The sequence below is a fragment of the Stegostoma tigrinum genome, chromosome 2 (assembly GCF_030684315.1).
Source record: "Stegostoma tigrinum isolate sSteTig4 chromosome 2, sSteTig4.hap1, whole genome shotgun sequence".
NCBI classification, from domain to species: domain Eukaryota; kingdom Metazoa; phylum Chordata; class Chondrichthyes; order Orectolobiformes; family Stegostomatidae; genus Stegostoma; species Stegostoma tigrinum.
Window position 1 is genome coordinate 138,788,556 of NC_081355.1, and position 15,118 is coordinate 138,803,673.

Consider the following 15,118-nt stretch of genomic DNA (forward strand, 5'->3'; position numbering starts at 1 on the left):
AAAAAGCACAGAGGCAAAGCACACGCTACTGCAGTGAAAGATGCTGCCAATATGGAGCAGTTCCCTTCCAACATTCCCCCGCCCTCCGCTTTTATCTGGACCTTTTCATTGGCACAGTCAATCAATGGTTGTGCAAGCTTTCTTGGCGCTGATCTCACCGCTGTGGGCGGGCTGGGCTCAGCTGATTGACAGGATGGGCCTGGCCCAGGAATGGGTTGAGTGACAGGTGATCCCGGCGAGGTGTGAGGAGGGAATCAGTCTGGCTGCCGGCTCACTGAGAGCTCGGCGTACCCACGCGGGAGCCGGACATCGCCGCTTCCTTTCATCCATCACACCTTCCCTTTCCGTCTCATCTCTCGCCCACACCACATCCCGCCGCCCCACACAACCCCACCCTGGAATGGATTGTTAGTGCCAGTGCAATGGATGAAGAATGATGGAATTGTTCCATACCATCCTGCTGCTCCTATCGCTTTCCCACAGCCGCTTGATCACTAGCGCCGACAGGAAATTCGGTGAGTTTTTGATCGGGTGGTGTTGATTGAATAACACAGTAATTTATGTGGAATAACGAAAGCTTTTCTTTTTGTGTTCGGTGCGGGTGCATCAGGTGGCGCAAGAGGCGGACGGTTCTTTGGTTATCAGGGCTACTCAGAATGCGACAGAATTACAAGGTTGCAAGAGAAAGGATAAGCCTGCGATGAATCTCCGTGAATAATGGGCTTGGGGTGGCGGTGGTGTTGATCAGAGTGACATTTCCAGCCACTTGCTGTGTTTTGTAAACCACCAGGTGGACAGAGCTAATGATGCCTGAAGGTATTGTCACTGTTCGGCAAACGGCGGGAGCAGAGGTGTGCTGTTTTTTCTAATGTTAGTATTATTTAAACTTGAAAGGTGCCCAGGATCAGTCACATAAGCCCCAAAAAAACTTTCACATTGGAAGATTGAAGTTTCAGCCCCACCCCAAAAACACTTGTGACAAATCATTACAAATACTGCTCGTAGTTTGACTTAATATTCACCCATTCACCTTTTTCCCTTTGCGAGTAGAATTGATTGCGTGGTGATTTATTTTATACTCGACGTTTTCTGGTATCTAGTCCGATGCACACAGTTCGCTGTCGCTGGGTGTGACGGGATCCCAGGTAAAATCCTGGGCAATTATAAAAGTTGTAGCCTGTCGTAGAGATGTGAAAGGTAGAGCTGTGTTTAATGTTGGATCAGCCTCCGCAGATTTTGATCGAAACAGCCAGATCCGAATGAGAGAGTCGAAAACTCCACATTCAAGCAGAACAATCCCCAAAAATCTATCATACACACGGTGACAGTGAATTGAGGGCAAACTGTGTTCGTAACGGACTTGCTGTATCATTGTCTGGACATGGATGTGAATCTATTTAATTGAAATTTGCGCATTTTCTTCGATGTAAAAGTGCACTAATTGCGTAAGATCCCGATCTCGGGTCTTGGGAGGGATTCGGCTCGTCACAAGCCTTATAAGTTAAACAGCCAAATGAGATGTTATCATATTCCGACAGATGAGAACAGTTGTCCTTCATATTATGCTGTGTTAACAGTCTGATGTGTGCCTGAGGTATTGGAGATAAGGCAAATAAACTCTTAACCGCGAAGGTTTGTTTGCGGGATCCGTGTTGACTATGACCAGCAAACACCAACTTGTGTTTGCATTTTAGTGTTGTTAACGGTTAAATAGTTCTGTGTTAATACAGCAAGTGTGTTTTAAGAGAGATCTTGACGCACAACAAAACAAATTGTCCGATGGCCTTTTTTATTCTTTACGTTTTTACATTTGCAAAATACGTATTCACTACATAAGTGAGAACGTGGTTCACAGGAGGTTCTGGATCTTGCTTCTTTATCTCTTGGTGCCTCTGGAATGATTTATTAACAAATTTGAATGAATTGTAAACATTAAGGTTAGGTGCCATATGTTTCTCTGAGCTTCTTCAATCATTCTTTCTTTTGGGGTCATTTTGATATTGTCCGTTTATATTATGTTGCCTTGAATCTCTGAGGGCTGGCTTGCTCCTCGGCGTCCATATGTTGATGTTTGCACGTAACTACAGATCTGAATATCAGTTCAGATGGAGAAGTAATAACATCCAGCTTAAGATGATGTGATTTTACTGAGCTGCTTTGTTTAATCTTTTATTCTTGCATTGCACCAGAAATGTACACTTAACTGGAATCGAGTCCTGTACTTAGAAATCACATGAATCAGGATCGTTAGGGGATGCTGTGAGATTGGATGGAGTTCAAGGTAGGGGTCGTGGTGTGGTGTTAGTTGTGGCCAGTAGTTAAAGTAAGAACCAACTTTTCAATGAGGTCTCACTGCTGAAGGTAAATGAGGGTGCATTCAGTTATCAGACCCTCCTAGTGTGTCAAATAAAGGTAAATATTAGTATTGTATGTGTAAGAGGAGTCTTTGATTTTGTGTATAGTCAAACTCCAATGTTTTGTGTTTGCTTGATATGCAACTGTGCAAATCTGAACTGCTTTGTTTCAACGTATATATAAAAAGTTTTTATGGCAGAAGTATATTTTTGAATTAAAAATAAAATTTACTGCTCCATCAATGCTCAACAAAATCCAGTCTGGTACAGTTGCCCTTCCTACCTACTCCTGTTAGATTGCCCCCCAGTTTCTGTGCTTCATAGAGATTCTTTGGGAATTTTATATGGAACACACCTGTAATCCCTCTAAGACTGATACTTGCTGAGAGCAAGCATTTGGTCATTATGTGCCAAATTTGTGGTCCAAAGGAGAGAGGCAAATTACAGTCACTTCTACAAGGATCAGTTTGTTTTTGGAAAAGAGGCCAACTTTTCTTTAAGAAATTAACCTTCAACTCAGTTTGTTCTCCTTTGTTGTGTCATAACAGGTGTAAAACTGTTTGTCTTTGAATGTTTAAAAAGTGCCAAACACAGACATTGAGAGGTGGGTCAAAGTATCAATGGGAACCTTTCCTCTGTGTGTGTGTGTGTGTGTGTGTGTTGTTGCAGAATATCTACCCATTGTTCTCTTGTGCGAGTTGCCACCAATTCCTTATTTCTTTTTATGACTCATGTTAGCGGCACTTTTAGTCAAGCACTATGTAGTTGACATTGGGAATCAAGCCCGTAACATAAATAAAAATGCAGGAGATCTGCTAGTTTGTGTTAAAAGCCTTTTCATATGGAACACATGCCCTGGCTGCACTTAATTCTTGTAACATGTCTCTCTCATGCTTATCACTCAATTGTTAAACAACAGCATGTCTCCAACATACAGCATGGATCACCAGTGGAGACCAGACAGTACACCCCTACAGACCAGAGACTTTTTGCTGCAATTATGTTTCAGATTCTAGGCCTAACAATAATATCCCATAGAAATATTCATAATTGCTCTTCTTCAGAGGTTTCTTGATGACCTGGTGTCTTTGTTTTAAATTGATAATGATAACCACAGTGCCTTGAAGTGCTTTGGAATCATCAGTGATTCCTAACAAAGGGCCATCAAACAGTGTTCCTCAGGTTCACTGTCAAACAAGACAAAGAAGCACACCTCATAACTTAGCTGTAGATAGTATCAAATCAGGGTTGCTTTCCACAGAATAGGGTTGATTTTATCTTCTTGAAATAGATAGTAAAGGTGTGATAATAGCCTCATAACGGGGCAGGTCCAGCCCCTGCTTCATTAAAGCTGACAATTGGCTGTCAACAGCCAGTCCTTACCTACATAGGCTGGAGGCAGTTTTATTATGTATTTTAATCTAGATATGGCTGGAGCTCAAGTTCCACGCCCTCCGACCAATCAATTTCAGAATTGAAAAGGATGTGAAAACATAATATGACCTGAAAATCATGAGAGGCATGGAAAGCCAAGGCCTTTTCCCCAGACTAGGGGTGTCCAAAACTAGAGGGCATGGGGTAGGTTTAAAATGAGAGTGGAAAGCTTTAAAAAGGACTTGAGGGGCAACTTTTTCACACAGAGGGTGGTACATGTGTGGAGCAAGCTGCCAGAGGAGGTGGGGGAGGCAGGTACAATTACAGCATTTAAAAGACATCTGGGTTGGTATATGATTAAGAAGCATTTAGAGGGGTATGAATCAAATGCTGGCAAATGGGACTAGATTAATTTAGGATATCTGGCCGGCATGGACAAGTAGGACTGAAGGGTCTGTTTCTGTGCGATATAACTCTATGACTGTATTAGCTTTTAAATATTCTGGTAGAGCACTTTGGGGTTTGACCAACCCACCCTCCATTGATCTTGATAGCCCTTTCCCTATCAGACTTCCTTGGTCTGCCCAGTGTTGAGTTTGTCTGAATTTGGAGAATTTACCTTATGATGCCTGATTGATACTCGGTCTCACCAGTTCCATTTAGAGAAGCCGTGCTCTAAAAGGAGCTCTAACCTTTACTTCAGGAATGGTTATTCTACTAGTTGATCACCCAAAATATAATTACAGTTGATTCCAGCGGGTTTTTTCATGTGTGGGGTGTGGGGGCTGGAGTAGGGAGAAATCCAGAACAAGGATGTACAGTCTTAAAATTAAAGTTGTTCAGTGGTGGTTCCAGGAAGAAACTAATATCTGCACCATCCTTTTTTTCAGAATCCACTGCATCATTGGCTTCATTTAGAAAGTATTTTGTTGCCTCTCCAGCACTTTGGAACATGCTGAGGTAGTGAAATACATCATATAAATACAAGACCTTTGTGTCTGGACGTTTTGGCAAAGTCATTAGCAGCAGCTGTTGATCTTGTTGACAAATATGCAAATGTATTGAAATATAAAAAATTTTAAAGTCAATCAGTGTACTCTTGGTTTGTTAAAGAGATAGTAGGTACTGCAGATGCTGGAGAATCTGAGATAACAGGGTGTAGAGCTGGATGAACACAGCAGGCCATGCAGCATCAGAGGAGCAGGAAAGCTGATGTTTCTGAAGAAGGGCCTAGGCCCGAAACGTCACCCTTCCTGCTCCTCTGAAGCTGCTTGGCTTGCTGTGTTCATCCAGCTCTACACTTCGTTATCACTTGGTTTGTTTAAGTATTGTGAGAGCAGGTTGAGACTTCATATGATCAGTTGCTGAATATCTGGCCTTGCTTCCAGCAAAAATCACTGGGAAGATTTACAAAAAATAATTTGGCTTTGTTCTTTTCAAGCTCCTGAGAAGTTACGATGGCGTTTCAGAAACACTGTCCAATCTTATCCAGGAATAATCAAAGCAGATCTGTAAGAAAGACAGGGATATTGATGGCATTGGTAGTTTTGTGTGCTTTTCTCTTCAAATTCTAAAATAATGCCAGACAGTATTCCACTGTACATATATTATGCTGTGAGTCATATTGGAATCCAGTGGTTAATACTTTAGGATTATACCTGCTGAACATCAAGTCAGCTTTTTAGTTTTGTTGTGTTTTACTGTGGAAATCCATTTGGTGACGGGTACGTGGAACCAATCTTCACTTAGCCTTATTTCTTTACAGACTTAATCATTACAAGCACAGGCCTCCGTAATCAATTACAACACAGTTTCAATAGTCTCTGTTTACCCTTTTGATCAAACTAAAAGCAAGTTAACTAATCAACAGTCTCTGAAAGGAATACTGTAACTGAAATTCAGTGGAAACGTCAGGTTATAATATTGTTCACAGCTGATTATGCATTCCAGCATGTATGGTTCCCACCAGTTACTGAAGCTTTGAAGTGTACCAATGGATAAACAAAGCTCAGAAATAGACCCTTTGGTCTTAGTAGCCCACATCATAAACCAGACTACTTCCCCCGCCTGCGTTTGACCCATGTCCCTCCAAACCTTTCCTATCCATGTACTTACAAATGCCTTTTACATGTTGTAGCTGTACCTGCATCCACCACATCCTCTGGCAGCTCATTGCACATAGGAGCCACTGTGTATTTAAAAAAATGTTGCTCCTTGTCCTTTTTAAATCATTCTCCTCTCTTAAAAATATGCCCCTTACTTTTGAACTTCCCCACCCTAAGAAAAAGACCCTTGCTATTCACCTTGTCTATGCCCCTCATGACTTTATAAACCTATAAGATCACCCCTGAAACTGCTACGCTCCAGTGAAAAATGTTCTAGTCCAACTTTATAACTCAAACCCTTCATTCCTGGCAACATCCTGGTAAATCATTTATGAACTCTTTCCAATTTAATAATGTCCTCCCTATAGTATGGTGACCAAAACAGTACACAATACTTGGTATGGACCAGACCAAACCTCATCAAAATATGTTAAGAATGTGGTCTAGCCCCAAACTTTTTATTTTCAAGGTAAGTTTAAGGTGTTGCATTCCAGGTGCAATTCAATTGGTCAAACTACGCGACTTTAAGTAAAATGCATTTTGTTTTCTCTGTATTTGACCTGTAGTGTAAAAATAAAGTAATTGACCTCATTTAACAATTAAAATGCATAACAAAATCAATATGTTAAAACTGACTAATTAACTGTTCCAATATGGTAACATTCCATAAACACACCGCTGGCAAAGGTGAATTCAGTAAAATAGACTGTTTGATATGCAATTCCAGAGGCAGGAAGAAAATCCCAGCTTTTTGCTGTAACAAAGAGAGGAATAAGAGTTTCCACATCTAGCTTCAGGACCTCAACAACTGCAGAAAGCTAAGTTTAAAAAGTCCTGGTTCTGTGGGAGTTTGACCCCACCTGTTCAGGCTGCTTCTTTTCTTCTAACTTTTTTTAAGGAAAGAAACCCAAGGCCTTACAATCTGTTTACTTACTAACTTTGAACAGACTGTTTAATACTGCTGCCTTAACCTTTCTTCATTAAAAAAAGACAAAACCCACCTCTTAAAGCCATGGTATCATCACACAGTCCAGAAGAGGCCTAACCATAGTCGTGTACAAACTCAACTTGATGTCCCAACTTCTGTAATCAAAGATATGAGCAATGAAAGCAGTGTTCTAAACACCTTCTTCATTACCGTGTCTACATGTGACCCAAATTTCGAAGAATTATGTCCCTGAACCCCTAAGTCTGTCTGTTCTACAACCGTTCCCTGGGTCCTACCATTAATTGTATAAGTCCTGTCCGTGATTGTTTTACCAAAATGTAGTGCATTGTACCTAATCAAATTAAACTCCATCTGCCATCCCCATCCATTAACCCAATTGATCAAGATCTCATTGTAATCTTAGATACCACTGTCCATCCTACCACCAATTTTAGTGTCACCCATAAACTTTCTAACTATGCCTCTTAAATTCTCATCTAAATATTTACATAAATGACAAGCAAAAGTAGACGTAGTACTGATCCCTGTGGAACATCGTTGGTCACAGGCTTCCAGCTGAAAAACAGCTGTCAAGACAATTTTGTATCCAGTTGGTAAGCTCACTCTGAATTCCATGTGATCTAACTTTACTGACAAGTCTACCATGTGGAAGCTTGTCAAAGGCTTTACTAAAGTCCATGTGAACAACATCTGTCGCACCACCCTGATCAATCTTTTTGGTTACTTCTTCAAGAAACAGTCAATTTTGTGAGACATGATTTCCCTTACACAAAACATGCTGACTATCCCTAATCAGCCCTTGCCTCTCCAAATGCATGTAAATCCTATCTTTCAGAATGACCTCCAACCACATACCCTCCACCAATATCAGACTCACAGGTCTTTAGTTCCCAGGCTTCTCTTAACAGCCCCTGTTAAATAAAGTGGCAACATTAACCACCCTCCACTCCTGTGACACCTCGCTCAGTTATAGATGATACAAGCACATGCTTTCTTGCTTAAGGACACATGGGCACAAATGTTATCACAGAAGAGGGTCAGCGGTTGAGTGGAGTAAACAATGATGGAAGCTATATTTTGCAAATGCTGGATGTGTGAAACCAACACTAAGAATGCTGAAGAAACTCAGCAGATCTGGCAGTATCTGTGGAAGGAAATAATGTTTCAGATTTGGTGTGACTGTTCTTCAGAACCCTGAAGTGGGAGTAGCCTCTTCAAGCAGTTGAAAAGGGTGCTGAATCCTAAATACCTCTTTACATGTGCTTAAGCATGCAAAGAAATACAAATATTATACAGTTAACTAATTAATCATACAATTAATGCATTCCTGTTTAACTAATTCAGGCACAAGAATTTAAAGTGAAATGTGCTAATCAACTACAAAGATTGTTGTTGGCAGCTACAAGTACATGTATCAGAACTGTGGCTGGTGACCGCTATTCCAATCCTAATGGAGGCTAAGCAGAATTACAACTATCCATGAAATGGCAAACATACTTTTGAATTGTTTCAAAATACTTCAACGCACACAGTTTGATCAAATTCTTGAATTTTATTGTATAACCTGATTTAAAGTGTGTCAGATATTTGTCAAATAATAAGGCCTTGAAAGGAAGTTACAGATGTGAGTTAATGAAACATATATAAATGGTAAAGAAATAAAACAGTTGGAACTTGACAGCTTGCTTGGGTTAATTTGCTGATATTATTCATGCATCAGATAAACGAAATCGCTTCAGCACAATGATTTTTTTTAAAAATTGCATGTTTTGATTCATTGCATGCCATTCTAATGTGAGAGTGTTCATAATGATACATACTAAATATTGTTCACAGCAAATTTGTCTTCATATATACCAGGTGACCAGATAACAATGCAGCCATGAATGATACTAAGGCATAGTTCTGCCTTAATGGAGCGAGGGTCTTTTCCCATCCTTTTCATGTGTTTTGTATGGTCTGTATGAATTAAAAACATATTTTACATTTCCTGTGGTGTATACATTATGTGTATAATTAGACTTTTGGTTCCTAAGAAATTGGTAAAGTAAATATGAGCATTAAAATGGCATATCATTTATTTACAAATGGCAATAATTTTTTAATATTGCAATAAACAAAGTTACCACATAGTTCCACTCTCTAATTAAAGAGCCAGTTGGTGGTGGTTTAACCTGAGGTCTTTATGCATCTGGCAAGGGACAAGGTACAATCTGCATGGCAGCATCAGCTATTATGGAAATTGAACCCAAACTGTTAACACCACCCTGTGACATAAGCCTGCTGTTCAACCAGCTGAGCTAAGGAGATCGAACATATTCCAGCTTCAGTTAAAGTCTGAAATGGGAAAATTGAAGACAGTTTCAGTCAAAAAAACGGATTTTTGAAGCTTTATCCCTCACCTGTTCCTTAAGTTTAGTCTCATATGTCCTGTTGGGTGAAATCCTTTTCTACCTCATAGTAAGAAATAAAGACATATTGTTTTACATAACCATCTCAAAGTGCTTTAGAGGCACTGAAGTACTTTTGAAATATGTATGACATACAGAAGCCAATTTTCACAAATCATTCTGCCACAAATAGTAGTGAGAAATGAATAATTTTCAGGATATCAATGTTAACTCACCTGCTTTTCTTCTTTGATGTGGTCCATTAGATATTCCACATCCACCTTCAGAGGCAGATAGGGCCTCTGATTAACGTCCCTTCTGAATGACAGCACCTGAGACACAGCAACAATCCCTCACCTGAGTCAGTTTTAATTTTTTTGGTAATCCCTGTGGTGGGACTTGAACCCGTACCTTGCAAGTGAGAGCCAAGAGTACCACTAGCTATTTGCTGGAGGATGTGATGCTTTACTGCAATGAGTAGACAAGGCAGAGACAATAGTGTCTTTGAAGAAAGAGTGTAAAAATATTTGCAGGAGATACTGATCTGTGGTGCATAAACAGAGCACTGCGATCTATTTTGGTTTGTTCTGGCAGGCAGTGATCACAAGCCTTGGCCTTCAGTGAGACATTGTCATTTTATTGATCCAGGTTCCCAGAGCATTACCTGAATTAATAGCCTAGCAATAATGCCACTAGTCCATTGTCACACTTGGAAGAATGCTGTGCATAGATGATCAGTTTTATATATTGGCTGCGGGATAGACATTGGTTAATATACTAGGAGTATTTGCATACTCTATTCTTAGAGTTTGCTGTGGGCTCTTTGATGATACCTGAGTTGGTGCAGCATTTGTCCACTGTTGTACTTAAGTACCACCTCAGATTACTTGCTGGAGTTTACCTTGAACATGCGAGGGTGCTATTATTGAACCACAGCTGTCAAGCTAAGTTCCGACAGGAAAATAAACCAACTCAAAATGAGAGAAACTAATTAAACGTGGCTGGCCAAAGCATCTTTAGATTTATCGCTGTGTTTTTAATGTTTCCCGTCCTTTCGCAACCTTCAGGCATTCATTTAAAAATAGCAAATCAAGCATCCTGTATGACAGAGCGATGGAAACTGTTGTGCAGGGCAGATATCATAAAGTGTCTGCTTGTTCAGAATGAGCTAATGGCAAATGTTTTATTTGTTCATGGAACGTGCATATCACTGCTTGGTTAAGTATCTATTGTCCCCATCCCAAATTACCCAGAGGATAGTCGGAGTCAGTTACATTCCTCTGTGTCAAATGCAGACTAGACTGGATAAGAACGGCAGATTTCCTTCTCTAATGAAGATGACTGGAGCAGATGGATTTTCCCATATGACAGTTATAGTGTTTGTCACTAGGCTGTTTTTTTTAAATTCCAGATTTGTGCCCCATTCACCATGTGGGATTCAGAACTGTGTGCTCAGAACACCAGTTTGGGTTTATGGAATACTAGACCGGGGACAATACATGCTGGCAGACGTGCTGGGTTACAAACGTTCAGGCACTTGCAGTGAATTGGGTGGTTGAGCTGGTGGCTACAAGATAGTTGATTGGGATGGGATGGGGGTATGCCACTTCTGTATTGGACATGATCAGTTGTGCCTTTAGAGACCAATTTGTGAATGGCAGTCTCTTCTGAGGCTGGTACAGGTGAATAGTGTTGGCCAGAGTTTGACTGATACTTTGTTCTTCCGATGGATTTTCTTTTCTGCCGTCTGGTCATTTCTTTTGTCCCCTGCTTTTTCTGTGCCCTTCCCGACTGCTTGTCTCCAGGCTGTCAGTGTGCAGCAGCAATGAGTCTGATCCTGGCCACCACCAAGTCTCTCTTGCAGTCAACCTTGTAAAAAAACACACACACCTGGTGCAATCGGCCTGGAAGGGGTACGTAAGAAAATCAAGTCTACCACAGCAAATTATTCTGCAATAAATAAGTGCCAATAATTACATTTCTAGACACCTTTATTATTAGCACAGATACATCTTGCTGAAGCTGTCTGCTGGCCAGATGCCGTTTTTACTATTATATTCTGTAATGTTTATTACGACACAGACAGCATTCAAGCCATGAAAGAAGTGAGAGGACCTTATTGCAGTGAAGGTGACATTAAATACATCGCAAAGGTTAATGTACAGCACTACTTTCATGCTCCATGAAAATAGAGATCCTGACACGTTTTGGGATTTTTTTTCATTATATTTTGCCTGTCTGGAAGAAATTTGAGCAGAGATTGAGTGATGTTGAATTCTTGTGTTTAAAAACAAAGTGGATGTGGAATTGAGTTCACTGGTGTTCCTGGAGGCGGGGGAGTGCTGCTTGTGTGGTACACCATGTTGAAAAAGGTGTTTGCCAGAAGCAGCTGAATACATCCTGTCATCATGTCACACAGCACAACTAGATAGCATAATGCTCACTGTGAACCCTGTGGATCCATTTGATGGATTTGAACATCACACACAAGTGATCAAATGTTCAACCGTAAGATGGGTTCTGCAAGAGTGTTCCTTTAAAGTACCAAACACCAACTTGCAAGTAAGGTGATTTTGAAGCACTGCAGATTGGAAAGGGTCTGATTTTAATCCGACAAAAACCTGTATTCTGTGGAAATGTTTTTGAAGTATTTTAAATTGGCTAACTTCAGGAAAGTAACTCCTCTGTCCCTTTCATTCATGGTTGCATTGGCAACTACAATTCTGAAGAATTTTTTATTCAAAAATAATTTTAATGTACTGCAAAGTCAAGAAAGTGGTTGAGGAGTAACAACATGTAAGTCTACTTTCCTTACAATGTTCTAGATTTTGCTTGCTCCTTATTTGGTACGTAGGTAGCTGTTATTGTGTGACAATGTGTAAGTGTGTTGTGCTCTGCTTGCAGTACTATTAATCAAGTCCACCTTGAACTTGTCAAGAGAATATGACTGTGAACTATCTAGCCCAGCTAAATTAAACATCCTATAGGAAGATTTAAATAAACATGATGTTTCTAAAATGTGATGTGACTAATTAAGGTTGAGAAGCCAGATGTTTTAGTCAAGATTCAACGAAACTCTCTCCATGAGCTGTACGAGTGCGCAGGTCTGCTGCAATTATTTAAAATTCTTGCTCTGAACTAGCCACAATAAGATGCATTGAAGTGTCCAAGACTACCTGTCTGTTAACCTGCCCCCAGTTCTGTTGGAAACTACAAGGGTCTCACTTGGTAGCTTCTCAAAAAGTTTCATCTTTATGTTCAGGAAATCAGTGGTGTGGGAGGTTGAAACCGTGCCCCACCATTGCTGACAATGTGCTAGTATTTTCTTATAAACCTTCCAACTCAACTCCTGGTAGTAGAGTAACTATAGTCCCAGAGGACTGCCGTCTTGTTAGTGAGAGACAACAGTTTGCAATTTAAGAATCATCACGCCTCGGGTGAAGGGAGAGGTTGAGATGGTGAGTTCTTCATGGTAAGCTCAGCCAGTGTGGAAATTGAACCCATACTGTTGGCAACTCTCTGTATTGTATACAAGGCTCCCAGCCAACTGAGCTAACCAGTCCCTTTCAGGGGACTTATTGTTGAGATATAGACCTACTAGTCTCACTGCAGTGCTTTGCCCAACTAGCCATTAATCATGTGTAAACCTTGATGGTAAATGTGAGAAAGTAATCCTACATGGAGCACATTTAATGTGAACTGAATTGAGTCCTTATCTGACATTCATGCACATGGGGATGGATCTCATGACTCACCCTATAGGGCAAGAAGTAGATGGGCAGACTCACAACAGGTACAGGTAACTAAATGGCCTACTCTTGCTCCTGTGGAGAAAGATTAGTAAAATGTTTAACTGATGAGTGGTGTTTAATACACTGTATTCACAATGCAGGAAATCCCACAACATGGCTGAATTGAATGAGTTGAAGTATTATCTGAAGTGGTTGGGGCCATTCTTCAGAAATGGGGCCATTCCTGAAGAATGGACCTGAACTGAAACATCAGCTTTCTTGCTCCTCTGATGCTGCTTGGCCTGGTGTGTTCCTCCAGCTCCACACTGTGTTATTTCAGACTCCAACATAGTATTTGCAGTCACTTAGCTTTCATGTACACGAACCGGGATATTTTCAGTCTGATATGATAACGTAGCTACTATCCCTGAAAGCATGTTGGCATAAGCTACTACTTTACCACAGACTATTGCTATTTCTTGCTGGAGGGGGAATAAAAGTGCATTTTTATCTGAAAATTCACTGCCTGGTAAACTTCTAATTTCTCTTTGTAGTCTGTGGTAAGGCAACTTAATCCATTTGTAGGTCAATTGTCCTGGATTCAGAGTTACTGAATAGATTATTGTCATGGCTTTATTTCTAAGTCATATACTTCAGAACTACTCATCAGAAATACCTTCCTGTCCAACCTTAATTACATTGAGCTTCCATCCATCTTGGAACAAAACCTCGGAGCCAAGGAGAAGCACAAAGGCTATGAATCTTCATATTTCAACCTCTCAGCCTCCACTGTGCTGTTGGCACAGGAACCCTGATTCGGGTACCAGGTAGACTTCCTTGCAAGGAAAGAAGGAAGTTACAGCAGCGCCAATGTTGTCAACTGTTACAAAACTCATATTGACCAGTTTAAATTCGGTCAGGATTGGTGTATTGCACTGTGTTTGCAATGAACAACTATTTAATTGAGACTTGTTGAAGGAAATTTAGATCAAGATGTGTTTTGAGTTTCAGGCACGGTTATTCCTTTTACAAAGCTGTAGGTGCTGCAGTGGAGAAGGTTTCTGCTGATTTGCTTATTTTATTTCAGTTGCTCACCTGTTTTCAGCAGTGTTTAACCAGAGGCAGAAACCTGTTGATCTGATTTCCTCAACTCTGGGGCTCACCTTCAAACACAGTTCAGAAGTATCAGAGAAATTCTTCCCAGAAGGTCTTTGCTTCTGATGACATTGACCTGAAACACTAGCTTCTTTTCTTTCAGAGTTGTAACCTGTGAAGAATCTGGACTAATGTTTTATGGTTTTATTCAGAATTGCGGTATCTGCAATATTTTACTTATGTTGTGAAATATTGTTAATAATAATGTTGCTAAGCTGGTGGATATCAATGGCTGAGACCCCATTAATAATCCTTGCATTACCCCAGCGTTCACAGTGTATGAACATGAAAATGGCCCAGTTAGCATTACAGTCATAGAATCATACAGAACAGAAGAGGCCCTTTGGCCCATCAAATCTGCACAGTCAGAACTGTGCTAAATTTACAATAAATCTCACTTTCTGGCACTTGACGTAAAGCCTTTTGAATGTTATGACATTTCAGTTGCTCATTGTAATATTTTTTGAATGTTGTGATGTTTCCCACCTCAACTAACTTTTGAGTCATTGCATTCCAAATCACTATCAACCTGTGAGTGCAAATGTTTTTCCTCAACTCGCCTCTAAATCATTTGCCTTTCATCTTAAAATTATGCCTTCTTGTTATTGACCTTTCAACTAAGAGGAACAGCTGCTTTCCTTCCATCCTGTCAAGCACCTCATAATCTTACACGCCTCTAGCAGGTTCTCCCTCAACTTTACCTGCTCCAAAGGAAATAACCTGTTCTTGTGCAGCATCTGTTTGTGGGTAAAGTGTTCCATCCTGGTGAATCACCTCTGTATTCCCTCCAGTGCAATCACATCCTTCCTATAGTGTGATGACCAGAACTGCACACAGTACCTCAACTGTGCCCTAACCAAAGTGCTATATAGCTCCAAAATAACCTCTCTACTCTTACAATCTGTGCTTTGACTGATAAAGGCAAGTGTCCCTTGTGCCTTCTTAACTACTAACCTGTCTTGGCACCTTCAGAGATTTCTGGACAAGCACCCGAAGATCACTGTGTTCTGAGCTTCCTAGTGCTCTGCCATTCATTGAGTACTCCCTTGTCTTGAGATTT

At 40.5% G+C, this 15,118-nt stretch overlaps 1 protein-coding gene across 4 annotated transcripts in view; it reads left to right on the forward strand.

The window, feature by feature from the left end:
- The first annotated feature begins 230 nt into the window (after positions 1-230).
- The window catches only part of ptprn2 (protein tyrosine phosphatase receptor type N2), a 949,211-nt gene continuing 934,323 nt past the window's right edge, over positions 231-15,118 (forward strand). For 3 of the 4 annotated variants that reach the window (XM_048556814.2, XM_059639614.1, XM_048556833.2), the window contains exon 1: positions 231-515. In XM_048556814.2, coding sequence (XP_048412771.1) covers positions 434-515 — 82 coding nt within the window. In that variant the 5' untranslated portion in view covers positions 231-433. Of the gene's footprint in view, positions 516-741; positions 817-15,118 lie in introns of those variants that run through there. The other variant, XM_059639604.1, reaches the window with a different exon arrangement.